Source organism: Dromaius novaehollandiae, chromosome 3 (genome assembly GCF_036370855.1).
Source record: "Dromaius novaehollandiae isolate bDroNov1 chromosome 3, bDroNov1.hap1, whole genome shotgun sequence".
NCBI lineage: Eukaryota > Metazoa > Chordata > Aves > Casuariiformes > Dromaiidae > Dromaius > Dromaius novaehollandiae.
Genome location: NC_088100.1, coordinates 127,639,015 through 127,650,508, shown reverse-complemented (window position 1 = coordinate 127,650,508; position 11,494 = coordinate 127,639,015). Strand labels below are relative to the sequence as shown.

At 41.6% G+C, this 11,494-nt stretch overlaps 1 protein-coding gene across 1 annotated transcript; it reads right to left on the bottom strand.

The window, feature by feature from the left end:
- Positions 1-357: 357 nt before the first annotated feature.
- On the bottom strand, positions 358-8,160 carry LOC112989322 (prokineticin receptor 2). Its single transcript, XM_026110402.2, has 3 exons — positions 8,005-8,160; positions 5,838-6,515; positions 358-2,060 (listed from the first exon to the last, which is right to left on the bottom strand). The coding sequence occupies exons 2-3, from the start codon at positions 6,326-6,328 to the stop codon at positions 1,364-1,366; spliced, it is 1,188 nt and encodes a 395-aa protein (XP_025966187.2). The 5' UTR covers positions 6,329-6,515; positions 8,005-8,160; the 3' UTR covers positions 358-1,363.
- Between the last annotated feature and the right edge of the window lie 3,334 nt (positions 8,161-11,494).

Below are 11,494 nucleotides of genomic sequence, written 5' to 3'. Positions count from 1 at the left end.
ACTGCAACTCTGTGGTCATTGAGATTTCTTTAACAAATGGGGAAACAAATAGGATTTAGCACTTTTCCATCTTCAAAAATGTAAATTTAAAGAATGATTTCAGTATTTGTTTTGCCTAAGAGAGCAAACTTTGAGGCCCTCTCCAACACTTATTCTTTAAGAGCAGCTAACATCAAGAGGATTTGAGCACATTCATGAATTTGAACATCCTTTAGCCATTACATTTAATTGGTGTTTTTGTTTGTTTTTTCTATCATGAGTGGGATAATTCATGTTAGTCATTTGGGTAGAAAAGTTATAGCTAACAGAAAAATATAAAAAATAATTCAGAATGCTGCTATTGAGTTTCCATGTTTACTGTTTTATTAACTGGGCTTTCTGCTCAGTTTATATTCACAAATAGACAAATTATTTACAAAAACCATTTATTCCAAAAGTAGGTGTACCACATACTTTAAAACGGGAAGTATTTGTCATCACAATAGAAAAGCCTTGATTTTAATACACAAAAATCGATGAAATTTTATGTGTAGCTTAAATGAGACTATATTACTGCTACTGACATCTGCTTTCATCATGATTATCCATCAAGAAACACTCATCTTAGAGTTACACAAAATCAGAATAGTAAAAGTCGCATTGAAGGAGGCAATGCAGAAACCACCTTTGTTGCCTTGTATTTAAACAGTTGATAAGCTCAACTGCTGAAAGCTAGTATTGGTCTCCATTGCTTGAAGAAGGACATCATCTTAAGATCTCTATATTATTTTGGTCCTGCTCGTACTTTATTCCAAAGGCATACACAGATCTGATAAGATGTCCAGGCTTGGTACAAAAGGGTGAATTTTTCCCACTGACTGACTATCATTTTACATGGATACCACTGAAAAAACATGGGACAAGTCCCACAGTGAAGTGTTCAGTGACACAAGGTGGCAGAAGCTGGCCATAGGGTGCCACAATAAAATCAAAGTTGGCAAAGAAGTTTCTCTTAAGAACAGAAGAAACAGAGAGGATTATTAGCATCATTGCTAGGACTGAAAATCAGCTGTTCCATCTTTGTAACATGCTTTAATGCATTCACGGACTTTTTTCTCCTTAAAACTTAAATAGCTTTAAACCGAATATCTACACCCCCATTTCACAGATGGGCAAACTGAGGCACAGCATCAGTCTGATTTATGGGATTATACAGCAGTCTGGTAGAAGAGCTGTGGTGGAAATCCGTAATATGCTGCTTATCTAGGGCTCTAACCATAGGTAGGAATTTCCACAGAACAGGGAGAAGTTTCTGAGGCAGCATTTACTTATTTCCTCTTCCCCACACCCTTCCAAAATATGTGAGATTAGAGCTGTATAAACCTTATTTCAGTTTTATGCAGTCTACCTCTTCTGTGACCGGCATTGCACTTGTTCTGAGGTCTAAATCTGTGCTAGATTTGTTTCCATTATATGTTGACCTCCACCTGAGAAACATGATCTTCTTGAAATACTTCATTGTGTTATTTTTTACAGTTACAAAACACATTGTGTTTATCATGCTGTTGCTCATAGCAATGCATTCAACTATGTAAAAAGCTGTAAGATAATGCTTCTCTTTCACAAAGATTGTGGGAAAAAAGTCACGGACAATTGTGAACCCATAGAAAGGTGCCCAACAGAGAACATAGGCAATTAGGATGCACATAAGTACCATAACAGTTTTTCTTCTGCATCGAAGCCTCTTTCTGATCTGTTCCGTCTGAAATCCTGGTACAGTTTTAAACCAAAGCTCTCGAGAGATCCTGGCATAACATAAGGCCATCGTAATCACAGGTGCAACAAATTCAATGCCAAAGATGAAGAGGAAGTAGGATTTGTAATACATCTGCTGATCGACTGGCCAAATTTGGCCACAGAAAATTTTCTCCTGTTTTTTTACTATAAATAATACCGTTTCAGTAGCAAAGTATGCAGACGGGATAGCTACAAGTATGGAGATGATCCAGACCAAGGCGATTAAGAAGGTTGCCGTTTGATAATTCATGCGTGGTTTTAGTGGGTGGACAATGGCCAAGTACCTAGAAGAGAGAAATCCATTCAAAATTAAATCTGAAAACAGTATGAATCAGAATACAGTTCAGAATACAAATGGCCAGAATTAGGATTAAGCAGGAGGAAATCGTTGTGATGCTTAAAGGGAGAGCCTAACAAACTGATTTATGAGAGAGAGTTAAGAACAATGTAGTCCAAAGAAGCAGCCTACAGGTGAGTTCATAAATCTAGACAGAAGCTCCAGAGTGAGTGGTTGAAGCATCTCTTAAGATACTGCGTACTCAGCAGTTTGAAACTCTGAATGTATTTTAGGGTGCTTGTGGACAGTTTTAAGAACTCAGTCTTAAACTCCTGCCTGTTAAAAGAACAAAAGCAAAATTTAAAAAGTGTAATTTTGTATCACAATTTTTTTCTTTTTAACACAGATCACATGTTTGGGAGTTAGGGATAGACTGAGTGGAAGAGGAGAAAGAGAATATTTCTAACACTGACAAATATGTTTGCAGTAGCTAGCACAAAGGCAGATGGTGTGGTACCCAGGACATGCCGTGACAGAGCATCTAGAAATTCTTAGGTGGACAGCACATATTCAGGTGAGAGTTTAAAACATACAGTAATATGCACCTAGTTAGGTGCAGGTAGGAGAAGACAAACATGTAGGAGGAGGAGAATATATTTTCCCTAGGCAGAGAAGTATTTGAATATGTTGTTTTTACCTAGAGGTTGAACGGACATAACAGTGTTGCCATTATCTTCTTTGTTATTCCATGAGCTGAAAAGAGCTGAAGCAGAGGTTGATAAATGCCTACAGCTGAGCATGCTTTCAAATCAGCCAACAAAGGACTACATATTCATTTTTTGCTTGTTTCCTCTCACCACATGTTTCTTACTAGTTTAGATGTGGCTTTAAATACTCAATATTCCTAAATGTTTCATGTAAGGAAGATGAAAGAGAGCCCCACCTGACAAAAATGGGATAATAGGGGCTCTACACAGGTAAGAGCCCTTTTACATGACCTAAACATGGGAAAAGTTTCATTAGGAGCTCATTCCTTTTTAGAGATCAGTCAACTACCCGGGCGACACAACTCCATAGGAAGTGCAGCTGGGTTGTCAGCAGTGAAGCCAAAGCACCCTTCCATCCATCTCGCCAGCTGTGACTGAAGAGTGCTTGGTAGACGAAGGTGTTGGTGCAGATGTGGCAGTTCCTGCTGCTGCGGAGTCCGTTTGCAGCTGCTGTGCACCACGAGTGTCTCCAAGCACCTACTAAGTAACCCAGGCTGCTCAGATTTGCACAGTCAGGACAGACAGAGACCACGGAGGCACTCTTTACCTTAGTTATGCTTGTTCGTTGTGTGTCTAGGACAAGGGGCTGAGGGAAAGACCAGAGACAACGTGGCCGTCCCACACAATCTAGGGATGTTCTTTTGTCGAGCAGATCTGCCTATGACCACTTAAGCTTGTTTGAGGGTAGCATTGCCTGAGGGGTGTGATGGAAAATGTACGTCCTCCTGCAGATTATATTACATGAAATCTTTTCTTGTCTGACATACCCTAGGGATGGAGAAATGGCTTCCAGGATTTTGTTGCAAAAATACAGTGCAGCACAGGTATGATGGCCTGCACACTCTGTCTGGTGATCAAGGCTTACTCTGCAACAGTAATTTTGTTAAACCATCATACCTTAAAAGTGCCTGTACCTTGCATGCAGAACTGCATGTTTATACACATTCTCCAATGAACAGAATCCCTGTGTGTTGCTGTTGAACTGCTGCAAATTTTGTTTTTTGTTTTACTACAGGGATCTTAATTCTTCCAGGTGAAAAAAGACCCCCCCCCCCCCACACACACACCAAAAAACCCCAACAAATGACCTCTTAAAGATAACAAATAAACCTGAAGAGAGCTTAAACAATAACAAACTTCTATGATTAATCATTTCCAGGGCCATTTTTAAAGATGCATGGGGAGATATACTAGAAAATCCCTGATTTCCTAGCAAGCATAAGGACTCAATGATCAGTGTTGTTTCATCAGCCTGGGATGCAGTAGAAGAGCTTTCCAAAAATGTTTTTCAAAGTTGAATAAATAAGTAATACAAAGTGGTAATGCATACATGAGTGTTTAGAAGCTAAAGGATGACTCCTTGGAAGCTGTTCAAAGGTTGCTTTTTGGAGATGGGTTAAGGATTTTTTTTACAGGAGTTAATTGCCCTTTCCCCCTTACCAGGCAAAACATGTCTAAACTTCCCCAGAATTTTTCCACAAACTTCTGCTGTCATCAATAAAAGCTGAAACAACCCTGCACAACTGTATCTCTAGAAACATTAGCAGGGCTAAACTGTCTCTGAGTAGTCTTTTGGATCAGTTTCCAAAAACCAAGCAAAAACTGAGTATAGCATGCAAAGACATAGCAGAGAAACTGAACAAAAAAAAAGAAGAAACAAAAATGCTAATACAGTAAACTGTAAAAAGTTCTTGAAAGAAATCATACAGTGTTTATAAGCAGAGGACATACAGAGGTGTATATGGTGTTCATACAAAAAAGCTGACTTGTCATGATGGCCTTTCTGTAAACAGTTCACTCTGTGGGTCTCTGGCTTTCTGTGAGTCAGTTGTGTCAAACTTATGTCAACATGAAGCTGATCCTCAGCTTCTGGGTCCCTCAGAGTCCCTAGTGCACAAGGCTAAGAACAGGAGTCGTAAGAAAGAGTACAATTAAATGATGTTGTTAAAAATCCTGGAGTGAGAGACAGTCATAGAAATATCTCAGGACTGCAGCATAAAGCAAGTGCTGTAGTAGCTGGATGTCAGCATGTTCTGTTCACTCTACTGTGTAGGCTGTAGGAAAACCTCTGTTAAACTAGGATGATGCATCATTTTTATCATTTTCCAGAAGATGCAAGCATCACTGCTTTGTCATTAATATGGGGTCTACAAATGACCTTTGGGTCTTTCCTGGCATGCCACTGTGCTGTCCTCAGAAAGATATGTAAAAGAGAAAGGAAAGTGTTTTAACAACTTTTAAGTGTTTAGGAGATGTGGGCACAATCACTGAGCATCCACTTCTGAGTTGGATCATGCAGCTAAGGCCTCAATACTATTAAACAGTTATTTTAATGATGGTTGGATTTTCTCAGGAAGGCTGGACAGAGAATAAGAACTTCATTTTGCAAGCTTGATTGAAATCTCATCTTTTATTCTCTTTCACTCCAAAACAAAAACTGGGAAAAATACCTTAGAGGGTAAAAGAAATATCCAGGAAGACAGGAACCCTGCTGTAAACTCACCAATCAAGTATTGTATTCATCAGTCAACTGCTTCTCTCTCTGAAAGATATTATTGCACTGTCTATACAAAAGGTGAAACTGAGAAAGAAAAACTCTGTAGCCCAGCGGTAAGGGTTCCTCAGAGACATTTGGAGCAGGATTATGTAATACTGATTAACAGCCTCATCTCTGAACTAGTGACGATTCTTGATTCGTCTCTCTCTTCTTTCCCCTATTTCATAAATCCCATCCTACACTTGAATCAGGCATAGCTTTATGAAAAAAACACTTTTTAATAAATCAACATTTTATTTCACCTGAAAAATTTAATCGAGTAATTTCCACTGAGTTTTCTCCTGGATAATCTCATGACCTTGCGTGATTAAATTGTCATGAAACAAGACGCCCCGATCTGCAGAATACCTGCTGTGACATCAGCAGATACTGCAGAACAGCTGAGCCTCCGAAAACCCGAGGAATCTGGATGGCTAATCTCAAAAGCTCTGTCCATCTCCAGTCGCAGCCCCCTGCTTACCTGTCGACAGCTATAGCCAAGAGAGCGTTGGTGGAAACATAGAGAGAGACGGTCCGCAGGTAATTGACTGAGGCACAGAGGACATGGCCGTGCTCCCAGGACAGCTGTCGCACCACGTAGTAGTCCATCTCGAAGGGGCAGCACACGATGGCCACGATGAAGTCAGAGATGGCCAGGTTGGCGATCAGCAGGTTGGTGAGGTTCCGTAGCTTCTTGTAGCGGGCAAGAGCAGCAATGAAAATAAAGTTGCCAATGCCACAGACCAGCATGATGCCGACGAGAGCCACCCCAATCACAATCTTGGCTGCAAAGAAGGTGCGTGTTTTGGTCATGTCGTCTTCGTTGTCCAGCGGCAGATCGTAATCACTATAATTGAAATTGAAAGGGATGGTGAAGTTTCTGAAGGAGGTGAAATCTCCCTTGTGGACATCATAGATGGCAGCAAAATTGAGGTTGACAGTAGTAGTTGGGTTACGTTCATCATGCTCCATGGTGATGTCTGTCTTCTCTTGGCACAGGTTTCTTGGCTGCTTTTTGCTTTCGTGTTAGTACTACCCAGGATGGCAGAGCAGGGTGGTGGCAGGCAAAAAAGGTCATCAAAAGTTTGTTTTCTGAGCAATGAGTCAACTTGTCTTTGTTCCAAAGAGATTGTAGAATATCAGCCTCATTTAACTTCTTCTAAGGAAACAAAAAGAGGAAAAAATTTCCTGAGAGGGAAATACAGCAGAAATACTGTGCTCGAGGGAAAGCAATATCTACATTACTCCTTCACCTGTCCCCAACTCTATTGCCACCTACTTGAGTGTGAACAGCAGGAAGAAGTGCGCTATAGAAGGATGCTTCACTTATCACGAAATCCCTCGAGTTCCACTTGCATAATACACTGGTAGTTAGACCTAGCAGTTTTATTTACGCACGCTGAAATTTTGTTTTCAGTTCGGAGCAAAATGACAGTGTGGAAGGAGTGTAAAATCCAGGTTAAACCTCGGCCAGCCTTCAAGCCCAGCATGCTGTCATCCTTGTGCAAGGTGCAGAAACTAAAAGGAGATGACATCTCAGTTTGCTGAGAAGGATCTGATGTGCCTTTTGGACAAAGTTTTTGCTTTATGCTAGATATGTCAGACAGAGTGATGTCACAGGCAAAAAAAAAGAAAAGAAAAAAGGAGAACTGAAGCCCTGGCTTCTAAATACATTTCTTAAGTAAGAGTTGCCAAGACCCCAAAAAATAGCAAAGCCAGCACTTTCCTTTTTGGCAACCATTAATTGAGTATGGGGACCAAATTTTCAGCCAGTATAATCTATATTGCTTCTCTCAAATCTGTGGAGTTCTGCCAGTTTGCTTGGACAGGATTTTGCTGCACAAAACTGCTTGCAGAGCTTTTCTGTGAGGGCAAATCTGCTGTTCACAGTGAGGGTGCTTCCACAAGCAGGTTCTTGAGGTGGAAGGGGAAATATTCCCTAGGCAAGACAAAATGCCTTGATTTTTTTAGAAGATGGGGAGTAGCAGGCTCCCCTCTTCATGCTGCCAGTTATACCAAACATGTTAAATACAGATGTATTTTCCACACTGAGAAGAAAAATCTAATCCGCTCCCCCAATTTTGTCTCTATTCTGTACCCAAATGCTGACAGCCCCAACCCATCTCCGCAGGGAATCTGGGGGAGTTACTGCTTCATTGCATTAAAGCAGTAGGTCTTCATAATGTCAAGTGCCATCACGCAATGTCTGTCATACCTACAAAGGACAATCTGCAGAACGCGGCTGTCATCCCCCTTCCTCCCCTGGAACCACCCTCAGCCCTGGGGTACCAACGCTGAATACATTTCCTAGAGGAACTCTCCAGCACAACTTTTGTTTCCATACTGCTTTTCAAACACAGAGTTACAGGATGACAGAATAACGGAAAGACAAGCCCGAAACGAAATAACAGTTCAGACAATTCACTGCTTTTTAAGGCATTTCCACAGCTGCCTGGAAATGTGAATGTTCACGTGAAAAAGGAACCAAACAAATATTTGGATGCCAAATCTGTACGTTGGAACCACACTCTTCCCAAAGCAAAGAACAATATTTGTTTCAGACTTCCCCGCAAAATAGCAGATCTTTAAAATAAATAAAGGCAACACACCCACCCGCAAACTGACATAACACCATCAGCTAACTGTACCTGCCGTTGCTCTCATCCTCTTTTAGGTCCCTGGCACTCTGGGGTTAGCCTCCAGGTTTCTTCCCTGCGAATGTGCTGCTGTCATTGGAGCACCAAAAGGATCACTGAAAAAGCAGCAGCCAAAGGACTTAGCTTAGATCTTTTCTCTCCCAAGTAATTTTGCCCTGCAGGTCAGGGGCGATGACAGCTCTGCTGCCTGTGTGCATGCATCTAAAGCCTTTTCTCAGTGGGAGGCACCTCGAAGCTTGTCCATGCATTTCTAATTTTAAAGAGGCAGTGCAATACAGAGACAATGCAGCACAGCCCCTTTTTTCCTGCTTTAAACCCCTGTGAATGCAGAGAATCCATGGAGCAGCTTTGCTACTCTGAGGCATGTAAGGTGAAAAACCCTGGTCTGCGCTTGCCCTTCTAGTTTTCTCTCTACTGGGCAGTAGTCGTTTGTACCTGCTGTGAAATAAAAGCCTCACAGTGGAGAGGAGGGGGAGGAAGGAGGACCTACTCTCCGAGGGACCTAAGTGACCCTCTCCCCAGCTCTTGTCCTTGGGACTGCTTCTGTGGCAGACAGGACAGATGGGAGCTCTGGGAACACAGAACAGCTCCCGCGCGAGGAGGGTTGAGCTGCCCTCCATTTCCCTGCCACAAGCACCGAATAGCCGTAAATCAGAAAACCCCTGATGGCTTCCTTGCCCTCTGAGAGAATAACTCAGAGCAGAAAAGTAGCAGAGACTCTTTGAAGACTCTGTCCTTACGCGGTGCTGCCTCCTTGTTGCCCTTGAAGGGCTCACACCCGGGTGAACAGGTCTCTTGTGAAAGGGAGACGTGTCTGCAAACATGCTTCCCAGTTCTCAAGAAGGATAGGAAACACACAGCAGCTCTCATTTCCTCTTCCGTACTTTTAGTAATACTTCTATTAGTCCACCTTTTCCAGGCCATGTGGTTGGGACACGTGAGCCCCAGTGGAGGAGACTCTAAGAGGCCATAGACGGTCATGGAGAATGTAGTAGGTTTGTGGAGAGTCTAAAATACATGATCTATGATGCACACTCACAAGACTGAGCTTTTGTGAGCTAGTGGGTTGCTAGTGGGAAGAAAGAGATAAAGAAGGAAATGATTTACTACAATGTTAGGCATCCAAATTTGAAATATATCTGGGATAAAAAGAGCCACTAGTGTGATGGTTCTTCCAGAAAACTTGTGCAAATCTAGAGAGCCCCAGCTACCTGGAACCAGCAGACAGTGTTAAGAATTTCAAGTCAAATACTACATTTGGCTTTATTTGTAACATTCAGTGTAGTTGCCATTAAGAAAAGCCATTAAGAGACCTTTAATTGCCTGAAAAGATGCAACCAAATGAACCATGAGGAAATTAAATATGGTCCACTTGTTGAATTTGGCCACGAAAGGGAGAGACAAAGTGTGCATATTACAACATGCATCAGAACTGAACCTAAATAATCCCCAAAATAGGCCACATAAACCTTTACTATCCCATAAGAAAAGCTAGTAAAGTAAAAGGAGCTCTTGCAAGCTTTACATTAGAAAGGTGCATGATCTCTTTAAGACTTCATTTAGTTGTGCCACACTAAGTTATTCAGTGAGTTACTCAAGTAACATGATATCCAAATATTTATATCCCTTTAGGCCAAAGCCTCAGCTGCTATAAAACAGTATATCCCCATTGACCCGAAGCAAGGACTCCCTGCTGTGTGCGTAGCCTTTGTACGGTGCTGGAAGGCCCCTGAAGCTGTGGGAGAGGACTTCCTCACTGCAGACACTGCGTAAGAGGTCTCAAAGGCCGTGGTCCAAAAGCTACGGTCTCTGGTGAGCTCTGGTGCAGGTGTGCAGGGAGAGTGGCTGCCTGGGGTGGCCGGGCTGCAGGATGGCCCAGAGAGCTGGCTGCCTGGGGCTGGCACTGTCCTTGTCCCACAACTGCCCAGCCCAGATGTTTCACAGCCCCCAGGTCACCTCATTGCCCTGGAAGCAGGGCATCCTCTCTCGGGGCTTACAGTGCTGCAGAGAGTTCCTTCCTCACAGTCATTAGTGACTTTATGAGTTATGACATTAATTCGTTACACGATTAACATTGTCTTTCAAAATCACAATTATTTTGTGGAGGGTGCATGATTCTGGCACTGAATTTCTGCGTAAGACTGCGTTTCTCCTTCATAGCTTTGGTTTGCAGTTCCAGCGGCTTTCCCGATGGTGTAACAACATTTAGCGGTGCATTTCCTGAGACCAGCATTCCCCATTTGATGAATCCAGGATGAGAAGAAAAGCTGAATTTGAAAACTTTCAAATAAATAATTTACATTCCTGTTTCTTTTTCTTCATTAATTTGTTCACAGTTTGAACTAGGAAAATATTTGGAGGATAAATGATGCAAAAAGAACTGAAATGTAAAGTGCTTCTTTAGAGACTTTCAAATAATGAATTTCTGAAACTAACACTTACCCTAGGAACAGAGCTAAGCATTATGGCCTTTCATTTCAAAAGAGCAAACTCAGCTATTGTTAAATTTTTGTTAATTGCTTCATAAATTAGACTCTGAGCTAGGTAATTAATCCTAGGGGACTTACATAAACTTTTTATAAAGTATAGCTGGATTTGGCATTTCATCTTTGAAGTTTTACAGAGGTGACTAATATAAATCAGACAGCAAAATGTGACAGGAACTTGATAAAACAATAGCACCAGATATACTGGTAATTTTCTAGAAAAATAATTTAAAAGTAGTAGCATGTGCAGGTTACAACCATTAGCATATCTCTGTTCTGTAGTTCAGATACATGATCTCCAAATAGCTTATATCATAAATCCTTGATTCTGCAAGTATTTAGGTTAAATGCATAAACGTCATCCACTGCGGTGAGATATAAGTGGGATTGAAAAAATTTCATTTGAGATCATCATTAAACCCTGACTCCATCCCAGTCACTGACAGACCTCCTAATGGGAATCAGTATTTTAACCAGACATTTGACTCAAGTGCTTTACCAAATCTAGGAATGTTACTAGTATTAATGTTTAGGAGGACTTTAGACTTATTTACATAAAGCTATATTTTTATAATACGTGAACACATGCCAAGCAGTACTAGAGAAAGGGACTTATGGACGGAGTTGCCAACATTTGCACACAGAAGTAATCCCACCATGTTCTGCTGTTGCAATCGTGACTTGGCTCAGGAAAAGTCCACAGAAGAAGAAAATAGAGAGTTGTTTGACTGGATTAATGGGCTATGCAATAATGTTGTTTTCCTCTTACCATGTTTTTCTGCTTGCTTATCAAGTGCATCCCATCCAAAAGGGTTACAACATAATTTTTCATCCTCTGAACAGGGGCAAAGCATCGGAAGGAGCAGTAGAGCTAGCTGTCAACAACCATAGCGGCACCCCGCAAAGGCAGCCGTCACCACTGTTTGGAAGAGCAGACATAGTGCTGTTATCCAAATGCTCTTGTTCCTTCAGAGCTGCACAGGTTTCTGTGGACA

Excerpts from the sequence above, each read along its gene's own strand:
- LOC112989322 (XM_026110402.2), bottom strand. The coding sequence starts at position 6,328 with ATGGAGCATGATGAACGTAACCCAACTACTACTGTCAACCTCAATTTT. Across the intron at positions 2,061-5,837 it reads TTGGCTATAGCTGTCGACAG|GTACTTGGCCATTGTCCACC; the intron begins GTAAGCAGGGGG and ends TCTCTCTTCTAG.